Source organism: Choloepus didactylus, chromosome 4 (genome assembly GCF_015220235.1).
Source record: "Choloepus didactylus isolate mChoDid1 chromosome 4, mChoDid1.pri, whole genome shotgun sequence".
Taxonomy (NCBI): Eukaryota; Metazoa; Chordata; class Mammalia; order Pilosa; family Megalonychidae; genus Choloepus; species Choloepus didactylus.
Genome location: NC_051310.1, coordinates 122,151,137 through 122,163,346, shown reverse-complemented (window position 1 = coordinate 122,163,346; position 12,210 = coordinate 122,151,137). Strand labels below are relative to the sequence as shown.

Below are 12,210 nucleotides of genomic sequence, written 5' to 3'. Positions count from 1 at the left end.
ACCTTATAGCCCAGGCAGCCACACACAGGAGAGAAAATACCGACTCAGAGTTTGGGGTGGCTTCACTGTCTTTTCAGGGGCTGATGGAGGCTGCTTGTTGCCTTAGTAGCAGCAGGATAAATCCCAGTGGGATAAAGTTGCTGGCTCCTGCAGTCACTTTCGGGGAACTGTTCCCTCGTGGATGGCTCACACCTGCTCCCCAGTCAGCACCAGGCCATGCAACCAGTAAAGGAGACTGGAAATAGGTCTCCTTTGCAGTCAGTGAGTGAAGGATCAAAGTGGGTTTCTTCTCCTTCTTTTAATTAATGTGATCTTGGTCTGAAAATTTCCTCTTCTTTTATCGGCTGCTCAAAACCCATTGTATACAATTGGTTAATATTAATTTTTCTTTCTTGCAATTGAGTTTCATTTTTAATACCAGCCAGGAGTCTAAGTTTGCCAGTCCCTTTCCAACCCACTGATAAATAAAGGTGATGGGCTAAATATTGTTTTTAGCCATCGTAAGTATTGCTTTTCATTAACCCAAAAGGCAGCTGCTTCTAATCCTGAGAGCTGGCTCAGTTCACCAGTCCCTCTGACATAAAACCCACTGGAATCTGATACTGTTTTTTTCCGATCAAAATGCTCAGGGTTTAGCATTCTTTAAATCCAGCTGTGATAAACTGTTGCCTTCAGCTCCTGTTCTGTTTTTAATTTGACTGGAAAGTTTTTGTTTGGCCGATTTAATATAGTTGAAGGGTAAACAGCACATAAAGCAATGCACTGATATAAAGAAATATTTTCCCGGCCTGGGGTCACTTCCTGGGCCATAGGAAGTGGCTGCTCGAGCCATGTCAGAGGGTTTTGTTGTGGTGGTGGTTTTGTTTGTTTGTCTAGCTAGCATGAGCTCAGGGTAAGAAAAATCTGATTTGGAATATTCCCAGATCATTGGACCCAGGTCTAGGGATCACCATTTGATATGGTGATGTTCTTTTGGAATTTAGCATGTTGTTTTTGAAGAATTGAGACTTCACCATTAGCTTGGGGGCTCTGCAGGGAGTTTTGAACCAGCAGAGGCCCTAAGGGATGCTTCCTTTCTGCGTGTCCTCTGCACGGGGAGAACCATTTCCTGGTGGGATCCAACCAGTGGCACCAAGGGAGCGAGAGCTCAGCCAGTGGCTGCTGTGTTAAGTTTAGGGTTTTCCCTGAACCCTGAGCTTGGGCCCAGGGCCATGCCGCTGATGGCGATCCTTGAATCCCTCCACCGTGCTTTCTCTGCCTCACTCCTCTGTAGACACTTCTTTCTTGTGGGCTCCTAAGTCTCTGCTATCCCTTCCTCCTCATAGGATTTTTCCTCTTCCTTGAGAGAACTGGGTCCCACAGGTTTCTCTGAGAGGCACTGGGGAGAGGGCAAAGGAGAGTGTGCTTGTCTGTCAGAAAACCTGGGTTAGAATCCCAAAGCTGCTTCCAGGCATATTCTGAGCCTCTCACCCGGAAAACCTGCCTCAGAGTTCCCAGGAGGTGGAATGGGGTCAAACAGATACTCATGGCAGCTGGCTGCTGGCCCAGGTGGCTCTGGGTTACTGGTACTTCCCTTCACCGCCTTCAGGCCAAGCACTGCTGGAGGAACCCCCGCCTGCCCCGCTGAAAGCAGATGCTGGAGATCTTCACTGAGATCCCAGCTCCTGCTCTGCTGGCCTTTTCATGTTTCTCGGCCTTACACCCCACAACAGCCAACTTTCTAAATTTCTTTCCCTTTCTTCAAGCCTTCAGTACTTCCTTATCCCCTCACTTTTGGGAACATCATCTCCCTTCCCTCCCTCTGAGCCACGGGAGCCTGCCTCCCCCAAGCCCTTTGTTATTCTCATTCTTTCCATGCTCCGGGAAAGAGGTTCTCTTGCCTACTTGTGCTGACCCCAGGGCTGGGGCTTGGATCCCATCCCTCCCCTCACTGAGGGATCCCTCCCTCTGAGGCTTCTAATAGGTACGACCTATCTCTCCCTCAAACACTTCTATGACTCTCCAGCCCCCTGGTTACATCGTGGGCCCTTTGTCTGCCTCTCCACCTGTCCCCCTCAGCTCCCCAACATGTCAAATTCAGTCCTCCTGAAGGCCTTGCAATTCCTTCAACACTCTCCTCCTCTCTCTTACCTCCCGGCCTCCCTGACTGGTGGTGCCCGGGTTTGGAATGCCACATTTCCTACCCTGCCCCCTTCTCCTGGCTAACCCCAGCCTCTCATTTAGGGCTCAGCTTAGCATCCCTTTCTCTGGGAGGCTTTGCTGACCCTCCAGATCTGTGCTGAGGCCATTCCCGTGTGCCCCGCCTCCAGCACACTGTCCTTCCCCATCGCCGTCTTGCTGACAGGGCTTATTTGCTTGTCCCCCACTTGGCCCCGAGGGTAGGTGTTTTGGTGGTCTCTTTGTCACCATGTCCAGAAGAGGGTCAAAATAATATTGCTGGAATGAATGAACAAACCCACCTTCACCACCCCGAGCCCGCCCCTCCCCCAGCTCACAGATGTGTGTGTTCACAAACACACACTCACCCTTACCTTGACGAAGCAGGTCTTTTCTGGGGACACTCCTACAGACTTGGAGATATGGGGTGCTTGTTTTAGCCTAAGGATGGAGGCAAGGGCCTCTGGCTTCCTCAGAAGGAGCCCTGCACAGCTCCCTGAAGGGTAGAGGAGGCCCCAAATACCCTTTCACTGTATCTCAGGCTAGCTCCAAGGGCCCCAACAGGCCATATCCTTCCAGTCCCTGTTATAAAAATCAGAGGCCTGCATCCCAGAGGTGAGAGGGCCAAGGTCACACAGAGGTTAAAGGCAGAGCCAGGAGAACCGAGCTCACTGCTCTTTCTCTGTGTAATTCTCCCCATCTCATTAAAAGTTTAATCGTGTCCTAAATGAAGTCCTAACCTCCGTGTCTGGGGTGTAAACAGGACCATTTTCCCGGAGACATCAGCGTTCTGACGACTTCCACGGAGGAAGTGTCCTGGGTTTAAAAACCACATATGGAGTGGGCTGTGAGGCCGCATTCGTTACCCGGGAACTTTGGTTTTGTGTATAGGAGTGACAAGAATTGTTCTCGTGTCCCCTTTGCAACATGTGATTAACAAGGGCTTCGGGGCCATGCAGTTTTATGTGCTCTGCCTGCTGACCCTTTGCATTGTTGGCATGTTTTCCCCTGCTCAGTGCAAAGATGTCCTAGAGAGACGGGACTGCTTCCCAGGGTCTTGGTTTTTATGTTGCAGCTGAATTTGAACCCTAGGTCTGTTTGAAGTCTTTTCACTTAGTTGGTGCAGAGAAACAGAGGCAGTTGGAGTAGTGGGCACTGAACTGACTTGGCCTGGGGTCTAGTCCTGATCCCTCTGGTTATTTCTATAACTGCCCTGGACCTGTTTCCTCTGCTTTCAAATTCTGAAGACTGCCAGTCAGAACTGCAAGAGCAGGAGCATTTTTTTTTTTTTTAACCACACACACACTCTCTCCCCTACGGGCAGAGTCCCAGCGTCCTCTGGTGGCATGGGAAGCCTCCCTGGCCAGCCTCTTCCTGATCACTTCCCTGCCACCCACTTGGGGCCAGCCACCCCACACAGCCTGCCATTCAGAGCACACACTGCAGCCGGGTGACCAGGACAATGGGAGCTAGGGTGCAGGTGTCATTCCCAGGATGCTCGTTTGTGCTCTTCAGGGCAGGGTGCTTGGAAGGGGTGAGTTTATCTTTTGCTCGCTAGGGTGCTTGTACAGGTAGGGAAAATCCACGCTGAGGCCAGGCTGAGTGAGACTGCTCCAAACATCCCTAGACCCTGGCTGCCTGGGGCTCTTATGTGTGACCCTTTTACCATGTTGGGCCTCATAGGGTGGTCCTCATCCTTAAGGAGGAAAGGGTAGTGTTGTTTCAATGGCTCGCCCTCTTAGTTGTTGTGGCGTCTGCAGGCTGTCCTCTGCTAGATAGCAGCAGAAGTCAGTTCTGAGGATGACGTCTGGAGACTGTGCTTTGCTCATTTCACTCCTGCTGAAAAAATGGGGAAGAGAGGAAAGAGATGCTGACAGGCAGATGGTGTGTTTTTTTTTCCCTTGCTGCTACTCAACTAGGCTCGTTTTCTATTAACTTCGACAAAACCTTAGTAATATTTTGGTCATCTGGAACTTCCTGGTGATATTACTGGCTTCTGTTTCTGGCTTAAGAATGGAGAAATCTAGCAGCATCTGTATATGCTAATGATGGAAGCCCTTCCTGAAGTTTGAACTTGTAATGCAGCAGTTAGGAGTTCAGGTGAATATTAGCTCCCTCTTTTTTTGTGTAGGTCTTGGGTGAGTTGGGTAGCTAACTCATCCCAATTTGCCTTGGACTTTCCCAGTTTTAGTATTGTAAGTACCACATCCCAAGAACTTCCTGAGTCCTGGGCAAACAGAGATGGTCAGTCACCTACAAGTTGCTTAACTTCTCCAAGCCTCAGTGTCCTCAGCAGAGACAACATTACCTACTTCATAGGGTTGTTTCAGGGATGCAGTAGGCTAGTACATGTGGAATGCTCAGCAGGGTGAGCTGTGACTGTCATTGCAATTTATATCATTGTGTTTGCAATCATCAAGAAACTGAGAAGATCTAAGAAATAGATCTTGCATCCAAGAGATGACACGACAGGAGGCACTGTAGGTTGGCCCCCTTCCAAGAAGAGGACTTGAATTGGCTGTTGGAATTCAATACCTGGGACTCCATCTGATCTCTTGGCTCTTGCTCTGCTTGTGTTGTAGATTGAGCAGATGAGGAGTGAACTACTCCAGGAGAGAGCTGTGAGGCAAGACTTGGAGTGTGACAAGATTTCCCTGGAGAGGCAGGTGAGTGCAGCTGGCCCCGTGAGCTCCTCACTCCATCTCTGTGGCTTTGGGCTGGAACCTCTTTACCCAGCACCCCAAGAACTCTGGGGCATAACTAACCTGGCAGTTAGAGGTGTTTCTAAGCTCGTTTCCAGAGAGGTTTTGCCCAATAATATTAAATCTGCTTGGAAGTTTGGCAGCTGGGGGACAAGGGGATAAGGTTGGGTTTGCAGATGTATTTTCTAGATCCCAAATACGGCTGAATTCTAATATAAAGGAAATGAAAAAAAAACCCAATGTCATGACATCAAACATGAGTTTTTAAGAAAGCTTCCTTGAATCATTATTTCTTTTACATGTTTTTCATATAAATTCTTCACTGAATATGATTGGTAAAGGAGCCCAATTCTCCTGCCCCACCTTGGTAGGTTTATAAAGAAAAACCCACACCTGTTTGTCTGACATCCAGTAGGTATATTTTGAGTCTTAGGACATGCCAGAGATTTCATGTATAAGGTGTAGAAGGGAATGTGATACATTCTCTTCCTTTGGCCTGCTAGCACCCAAGTTCAAGACCTCTCCCGGGAAGCATGCCTGGGTTCCCCAGCGTTCTGTGATGCCATGCATCCTGGGTGGAGAACAGCCTTAATGAAAGCACCCACCAAACACCAGACTCCCCCCTGTATTCTGCTCTGTCCTGCACAGAGAATATGGCAGAGACACGATCCCTCACAGTCTCCCTATCTGATTCCAGAACAAAGACTTAAAGAGCCGGATTACCCACCTGGAAGGTTCCTACAGGTCCAACAAAGAGGGGCTGGTGGTGCAGATGGAGGCCAGGATCGTGGAGCTGGAGGACCGTCTGGAGAGTGAGGAGAGGTGAGCCCGGCCCCCCGTGGTGCTGAGGCCCTGGCGGGCAGTGCTAACCCCATTACGGAGCACTCGCATGCCGAGGTCCTCTGATCCTCACACGCCTGTGAGGAAGGCAGAGCAGGTGCAACCCTGTTGGTACCGTTTCCATGTATCAGGCAAGAAAAGTGAGGCTCGTCAGAGTCAGTGACTCGAGCAAGGTGGCCTGGCTGAATATTGGTGTAGCTGGACTAAACATAGGACTCTGTTTCCTAAGGCCATAGCTTTACACTGAACTTACTGCTCCTTCTTCATCCCCTAAATAATTCAGGCTGTCTCATAGTTTACTGAATTTGAGCCAGAAGATTGTCCTCTGAGGACATCTTGCTTTAGAGGAGGGGGCTGCCTCTGCCCCGGTGGCCAGTTGTATTCAAGCAGTGACCAAGTGGCCATCTGTCAAGGTGGGGCAGGCCCTCCTACAGTGGGTGGGAGGGGTGGGGGATCAGATGGCCACGATTCTCTGCAGCTGACTCAGATAGCAGCCCGAGGGTCAGCAGTGGGTTGAACTTGACCAGCCTCAGTTCTTATTCATGGCCGGCACCTTCCTAGAAGGGGTGTGTGCATGTGCTGATAATGCTTTACTGTTTTCCATAGATCCTTTACGGGGCTGGGTTGGAGCAGCCTGAAATAGATCCAAAATATCCATTATGACTGTCTGTCTTACAAAGTAAAGCCCCGGACTGGGAAGATCTCAGGGAGTTCTAGTCCTAGCTCAGCCCTTCTTTAGCTTTGTGGCCTCAGGCAAGTCACTGCCCTTCTTGGAGCCCCTGTTTCCTCATCTGGCTGATGAGCAGTCCTTTCCTCTGGTATGGTGGGTGCTCCTCTGACCCTAAACCCTGAGTCTACCAGGCCCCCCTGGCAGAGCTTCTCCTCTCACACCCTGGGGCTGGGAAGGAGAGGGTCCTCAGGCCTGCTTCCCTCCCTCCCAGGGACCGGGCCAGCCTCCAGCTCAGCAACCGCAGGCTGGAGCGGAAAGTGAAGGAGCTGGTGATGCAGGTGGATGATGAGCACCTGTCGCTGACCGATCAGAAGGACCAGGTGAGGGACCCTCTGCACATTCATTCTCAGCTGAGATTTTAGGTCTCAGACTGGGGAAACCAGAGAGAGGACGATGGCAGGATGGCAGACTGATTCTTTCCTCTCCACTCTAGTAAGTTACATCATGGAATCGGGAGGGGGTGGGGGGTGTCGCAAATTTTGAAACCTGAACTTGCGTCTTAAAAAGTAGATTTGTCTGTCTTAAAGTTGTATCTCCACTTTCCCCATGAAAATCAGGGAGATATTATGAAATCATGAAACTTGTTCCCTTTTCTCACATTTTGGTAGCCTGGTATCTCCATGCTGGGGCTGTGCTCCCTCCCAGCCAAGCTGAGCGATTGCCCAGCACCCAACCTGCCCTCTCTCCCACTGTAGCTAAGCTTGCGCTTGAAAGCAATGAAGCGACAAGTGGAGGAGGCCGAGGAGGAAATCGACAGACTAGAAAGTTCCAAAAAGAAGCTGCAGCGGGAGCTGGAGGAACAGATGGATGTGAATGAGCAGCTGCAGGGGCAGCTCAATTCCCTGAAGAAAGACTTAAGGTGAGCACATGCGGTGACCCCCTGGGGGGGCGACAATCCCCCTGACCTTTGAGGAGCATCTGATGCTTTTCAGAACCCTCTCGATTCTATTGTCTCCAGCAGATGCTTCCTCATGGCCTTTTGTAATCATCCTATTGTAGAGGTGAGAGTAGGTGTGTCCTCTTCAGTTGCCCCATGACCCAAGTCTGGTTTCAGGAGAGAGCTTCCCTACCATGAGCTTAAGGCTGGGGATAAGTTGGAGGGTATTGGGTGAATGGCTTCCTTGCCCCAGGGTCACTGCCTGGGGTTTTGGGGTGAGGGGATGAGATGGGGTCCATGCTCATCCCTAGAGCTGAGCATCTCTTAGCGGCTGCCTGTGGCCTGGGCTTCACGCCGGCTGCACAGACAGTTCTCTCACACACCGACAGAGGCCCCAGCCCATTGAGGATCCTGTGAAACAAGGCCTGTCCATGGGAACCCAGCCCCAGCGCCTCGGGTGCAAAATTTAAGGGGGCACCAAAAAAACTCAGTAATCAAGATAAATAATATTTTAATGCACTATTTTAAAAAGTTAAAATTAATTCCAAGACTCCATGATGAACAAAATATCACAATTTGAAATAAAAATGGGATCAGTAACAGCACCCAACTGAGCCTTATCGGAGCCTGAGGCAAAAGGAAAAGTCAGAAATACTGATCCTGTCCCAGCCCTGCCCGGCAGGTACACCAGCCTCCTGTACTGAAAAGCAGGCAGTTTGCTCCCTGTTGCCGCGGGAACAGTCCATGCAGACCAGGGAAGTACATGGGTTTATGCCTCACTCAGTGGGGCAGAGGGGCAGGAACCCAAGACCTGTCCTCTGTCTCCAGATCAGAGATGAGCAGTCAGTCCAGGGCCAGGAAACATGTCTCCTGATGTTTCTGCAGACATAAGAAGCTGCCGAGTAAAGTGCTGGATGACATGGACGACGATGACGACCTCAGTACGGAAGGGGGCAGCCTCTACGAGGCACCGCTGAGCTACACCTTCCCCAAGGACAGCGCTGCTGCCATCCAGATCTGAGTCCGCCTGCAGGGCTCTCCAAGTGGTCCTTGGTTCACAGCAGGGAGCCCACAGCCACCCCAGGCAGAGGCGGGAGAGGGAGTGCCCACCTGGAGGGGAGACCCCTGCCTCATTTAACGTGCCGGCTCCTCAGTGTTGCATTCCTCCTTCGGGTCTCTAAGTGGTAGAGCGGCTCTTGTGTGGTGGGGAGCTGTTGCATTTTAAAATGTTGATTAGCCTGGGAGATAGGAGCCATCACCCACCGGGATGTTTTGAAGAATATGCTTTGGTAGGATGAGGCCCCTCTTCTGCACCGCTGTTGGCCATTACCATTTGCATTGCTGTTCCTGCTGCCCAGCCCCTCCCCCGGCCAAACAAGGGTCCAACACGCGAGTTATGATTTAATAGCCATTGTGCAGGGGGTAAAATGATGCATAGGTTGTAAATATTTTAAACCAGACCTTTTCACGGACTGCTGCGGTTCCATTTTGGAATGCCACAGATTGTAGGGTGGCTTCTTTGTAAAGTTCACACATCTCTATTGAGTATTATTTTTTTTAAATATGAAGCTACTGGGTTTTAAGTATTAAGGAGTAGAGGTGAGAGAGAGGGTAGAATAAAGACCACTTGGGAAATTAGAGTTGGAAAAAAGAGATTGTCTCAGTGACAATAGACAATACTGAGAATTTTAAGTGGTCTTAGTAAACAACTTGCTGACAGGAAAAGAAAGGCAGAAGGTGAGTTGTATCTGTGGGCTGCATCTGTGGCCTTGGTTGCTTATTTTATCTAGAACTTTGTTATAATTTCTGAACCATGTTAAGACCAATTCTCAATCACCAATTCTAATTTCCTTTATACAGGTGGGGTAGGGGGTCTTGTAAGTAAGGTTTTTAACAAATGGTGTGGTTTCTAGAAGGGTGGGGCCCTCTTGTCATTTCTTATTGGTCCTCTCCCCCCTCCACCCTCACTAGGGCTCCAAATTGCACTCTCTCAACACGGATGAGGTGGTTCCTGGAGGGTACAGGGGGCGATCATGAGCTTAGGTTGAGGAAGAGGTGGGAGGTGTCCAGTCAGGTCATGGGGAAGGGGAGAGGAGATAGCAGGTGTGTGTGGGACCAGGTGTGAGAAGGACGAGAGAGAAGTTTTCGAAAGCTGGGGGATGTCTAGACAAGAGGTAGATTGAGTAGGATCTTAGGTTGATGTCAGAGGAGAGAGAGGACAGAAATAGTGATCAGGCAGATGTATGTGCAAACTAAAAGGCTTCTTCCAACTTCCTAGAAAAAAAGCAGATTGGCAGCACCAGGCATGGGGTGACTGGGAACAGATGAGGTCTCCCAGAATTATGGAGCGTGGCATTGGGAGAATGCTGGCCACCCAGCCCTTCCTCATCTCACCTCGCACTATGAGAGTTCCCAGGCACTCCGGAGGCCAGGGACTCCCCCAGGCCAGGGCCGGGGCATGGGGCAGGCAGCTCAACAGGGGCCGTGTCCAGGCAGAGAGCCCTGGTATTACATACGTGTCTAGGGCAGAGATGACAACGTCCAGCTGCTTTGGCAGTGTCCCCAAGCATCCTAAAGATGGAGGCCTGTGGCCTGGAGCTCCCCCGATGGCCCATGGGAAGCAGGGACTCTTAGTGCCCTACCTACCCCAGGTCGCGGCGCCCGCCCAATAGGACTCAGAGTGATCCACCCCTTTAAGGGTGCACACACTCCAGGTAGATGAGGCCCGCGGAGCAGAAGAGCCAAGCTCTCCTCACCTCTGCTGTGGTCTCCGTCACCCCCACCACAGCTGGGGGTTTCTTGCTTTTTTTCACTTATTTGGGATGTGGAGTGATTCCTCCCTTTAGGAATTTACTTAGCAGATTTTTTCTGAGCACCTACTATGTGTCAGGCATAATCTTTGGCCCTGGAAATAAAAAAGTTACAATCCCTCCCTTCTGGAGCTCAGCCAGGGGAAAGGGGGTGATGATAGACAGCAGCCAAACACATTGACACAGAGGCTAAGCATCTCCACACTCAGCCCTGGAGCCCCTCTGTTCTCTGGGGACACGACAAGCCTGTGGTTGGCCTACTGGCTCACTGGAACTCATGGTTTTTCGATCCTCAGTATGTTGTTCTTAATTTCCCTGCTGCTTCTGCTGTCATTCGATATTTGCCAATAAACCTGCCTAGAAATGCCTCTGCCCACTCATAATTAGAGGATCAAGATGAGAAAGGTCAGCAGGCCCAAGAATTTTGTGAGTCAGTTTCTGGTTTTGATTTGTGAGAAATAGCTACCCCTCGTTCTGGTTAATTCCTTCTGGTAGCCAGGAGGCTGGCTGTAAGAAGCCAAACTGCCCTTTCAAAGAGAACAGAGGTCACCATCAAAAGAGTTGCACTGTAACCCTAAGACTAGGCTGTTTAAATTTTTACACATGTGCTATCCTATGTTGTAGCAGAGTTGGCAATGAGCGAGGTATATTTAGTTATAGTGAGGTGGAAGAACTTTGGACTGGGAGGTGAGCGAGGTGTTTTCAAGTCTTGGCTCTTGTTCTCACCTGGCTGATCTTGGCGGGGCGCTCACTCTCAGAGCTGCAGATTGCCCAGGGACAAAAGGAGCATTGGCCTCAAAATCCTTTTCAGCTCTAATATGCATTTATTCTTCAATTTTATTAAATATATATATATATATTTCCTGTTTATTGCTTTATGAACTAATCCTGCTCAAGGGTATTTTCTTTAGCTAGCCTTAAAAATATATTTTATTTAAAAAACAAATACCTGGACAGATGCAATGCTGAGGAGACAATCATTATATATCTTTTGTAATTTTTTTTTCCTATTTCTGAATGTCATTCTCCAATGCTGAGAGGCTTATTCTGTTGGGTCCCTGCTTTCAGGTATGGTTTCATTGCTTTGGTTTGTCATGGAGAATAGACATTCTTATTGCAGCTTTCCATGTAAGTGAGTTCCTGTACAAAGAAGATTGCCTTTCAATAAAGTATCGCCCAACTGGAATCTTGACTCCTCCATCATTTTTTAAATGATTTCTTTATTAAAGAAGTTACAGGTTTACAGAAAAATGCAGAAAAAACCGAGTTCCCTTAACAACCCCCCCCCCCCCCACAAATGCAGTTTTCTCTATTAACAGTTTGCATTAGTGTGGTAACTTTGTTACTGTTGATGGAAGAATATTATTATAATTGTACTATTAACTATAGTCCATATAGTTTACATTAGAGTTCACTGTATTGTGCAGTCCCGTGTTGTTTTTTTAAATTTCTCTTCTATTAACATATATACCACCTAAATTTCCCCCTTTTAACCCATTCAAATGTATAATTCAGTGGTGTTAATTACATTCACAAGGTTGTACCACCATCACCACCATCTGTTACTGGGACTTTTCCATCACATCAAACAGAAATTCTGTACCGATCTAGCATTAACTACCAATTCCCTACCCCTACCTAGTTCTGACTCTATGAATTTGCTTATTCTAATTATTTAATATCAGTGAGATCATACACTATCTGTACCATCTGGCCTAGTTCACTCAATACGATGTCTTCAAGGTTCAACCATGTTATCACATGTATCAGAACTTCATTTGTTTTTATGGCTGAATAATATTCCCCTGTATATATATATACACCACATTTTATTTATCCATTCATGGGTTGATGGACACTTGGGTTGCTTCCATCTTTTTAGCAATTGTGAATAATGTCACCATGAACATCACTGTGCAAATATATGTTTCAGTCAATGCTCTCAGTTCTTTGGGTATATCCTAGGAGTGGGATTTCCATCAGTTTTACTCCCTTGCTTTCTCTGGAGCTTGGCTCCATGACCTCCAAGAAGCAGCCAAGCTGAATGCTGAAGCTTCTTGAAGAAGTGGAACCTGGTGGAATTCCAGCCCAAGG

The 12,210-nt window shown here is 48.8% G+C and overlaps 1 protein-coding gene across 5 annotated transcripts in view; it reads left to right on the top strand.

Annotated features, from left to right (window-relative positions):
* Window positions 1-11,302, top strand: part of CGNL1 (cingulin like 1) — a 171,998-nt gene extending 160,696 nt beyond the window's left edge. For 3 of the 5 annotated variants that reach the window (XM_037833864.1, XM_037833863.1, XM_037833861.1), the window contains 5 exons: window positions 4,740-4,823; window positions 5,557-5,681; window positions 6,641-6,749; window positions 7,125-7,288; window positions 8,192-11,302. In XM_037833864.1, the coding sequence (XP_037689792.1) occupies window positions 4,740-4,823; window positions 5,557-5,681; window positions 6,641-6,749; window positions 7,125-7,288; window positions 8,192-8,327 (618 nt within the window). In that variant the 3' untranslated portion in view covers window positions 8,328-11,302. The remainder of the gene's footprint in view (window positions 1-4,739; window positions 4,824-5,556; window positions 5,682-6,640; window positions 6,750-7,124; window positions 7,289-8,191) is intronic. The other 2 variants (XM_037833865.1, XM_037833862.1) reach the window with 1 other exon arrangement.
* The last annotated feature ends 908 nt before the right edge of the window (window positions 11,303-12,210 follow it).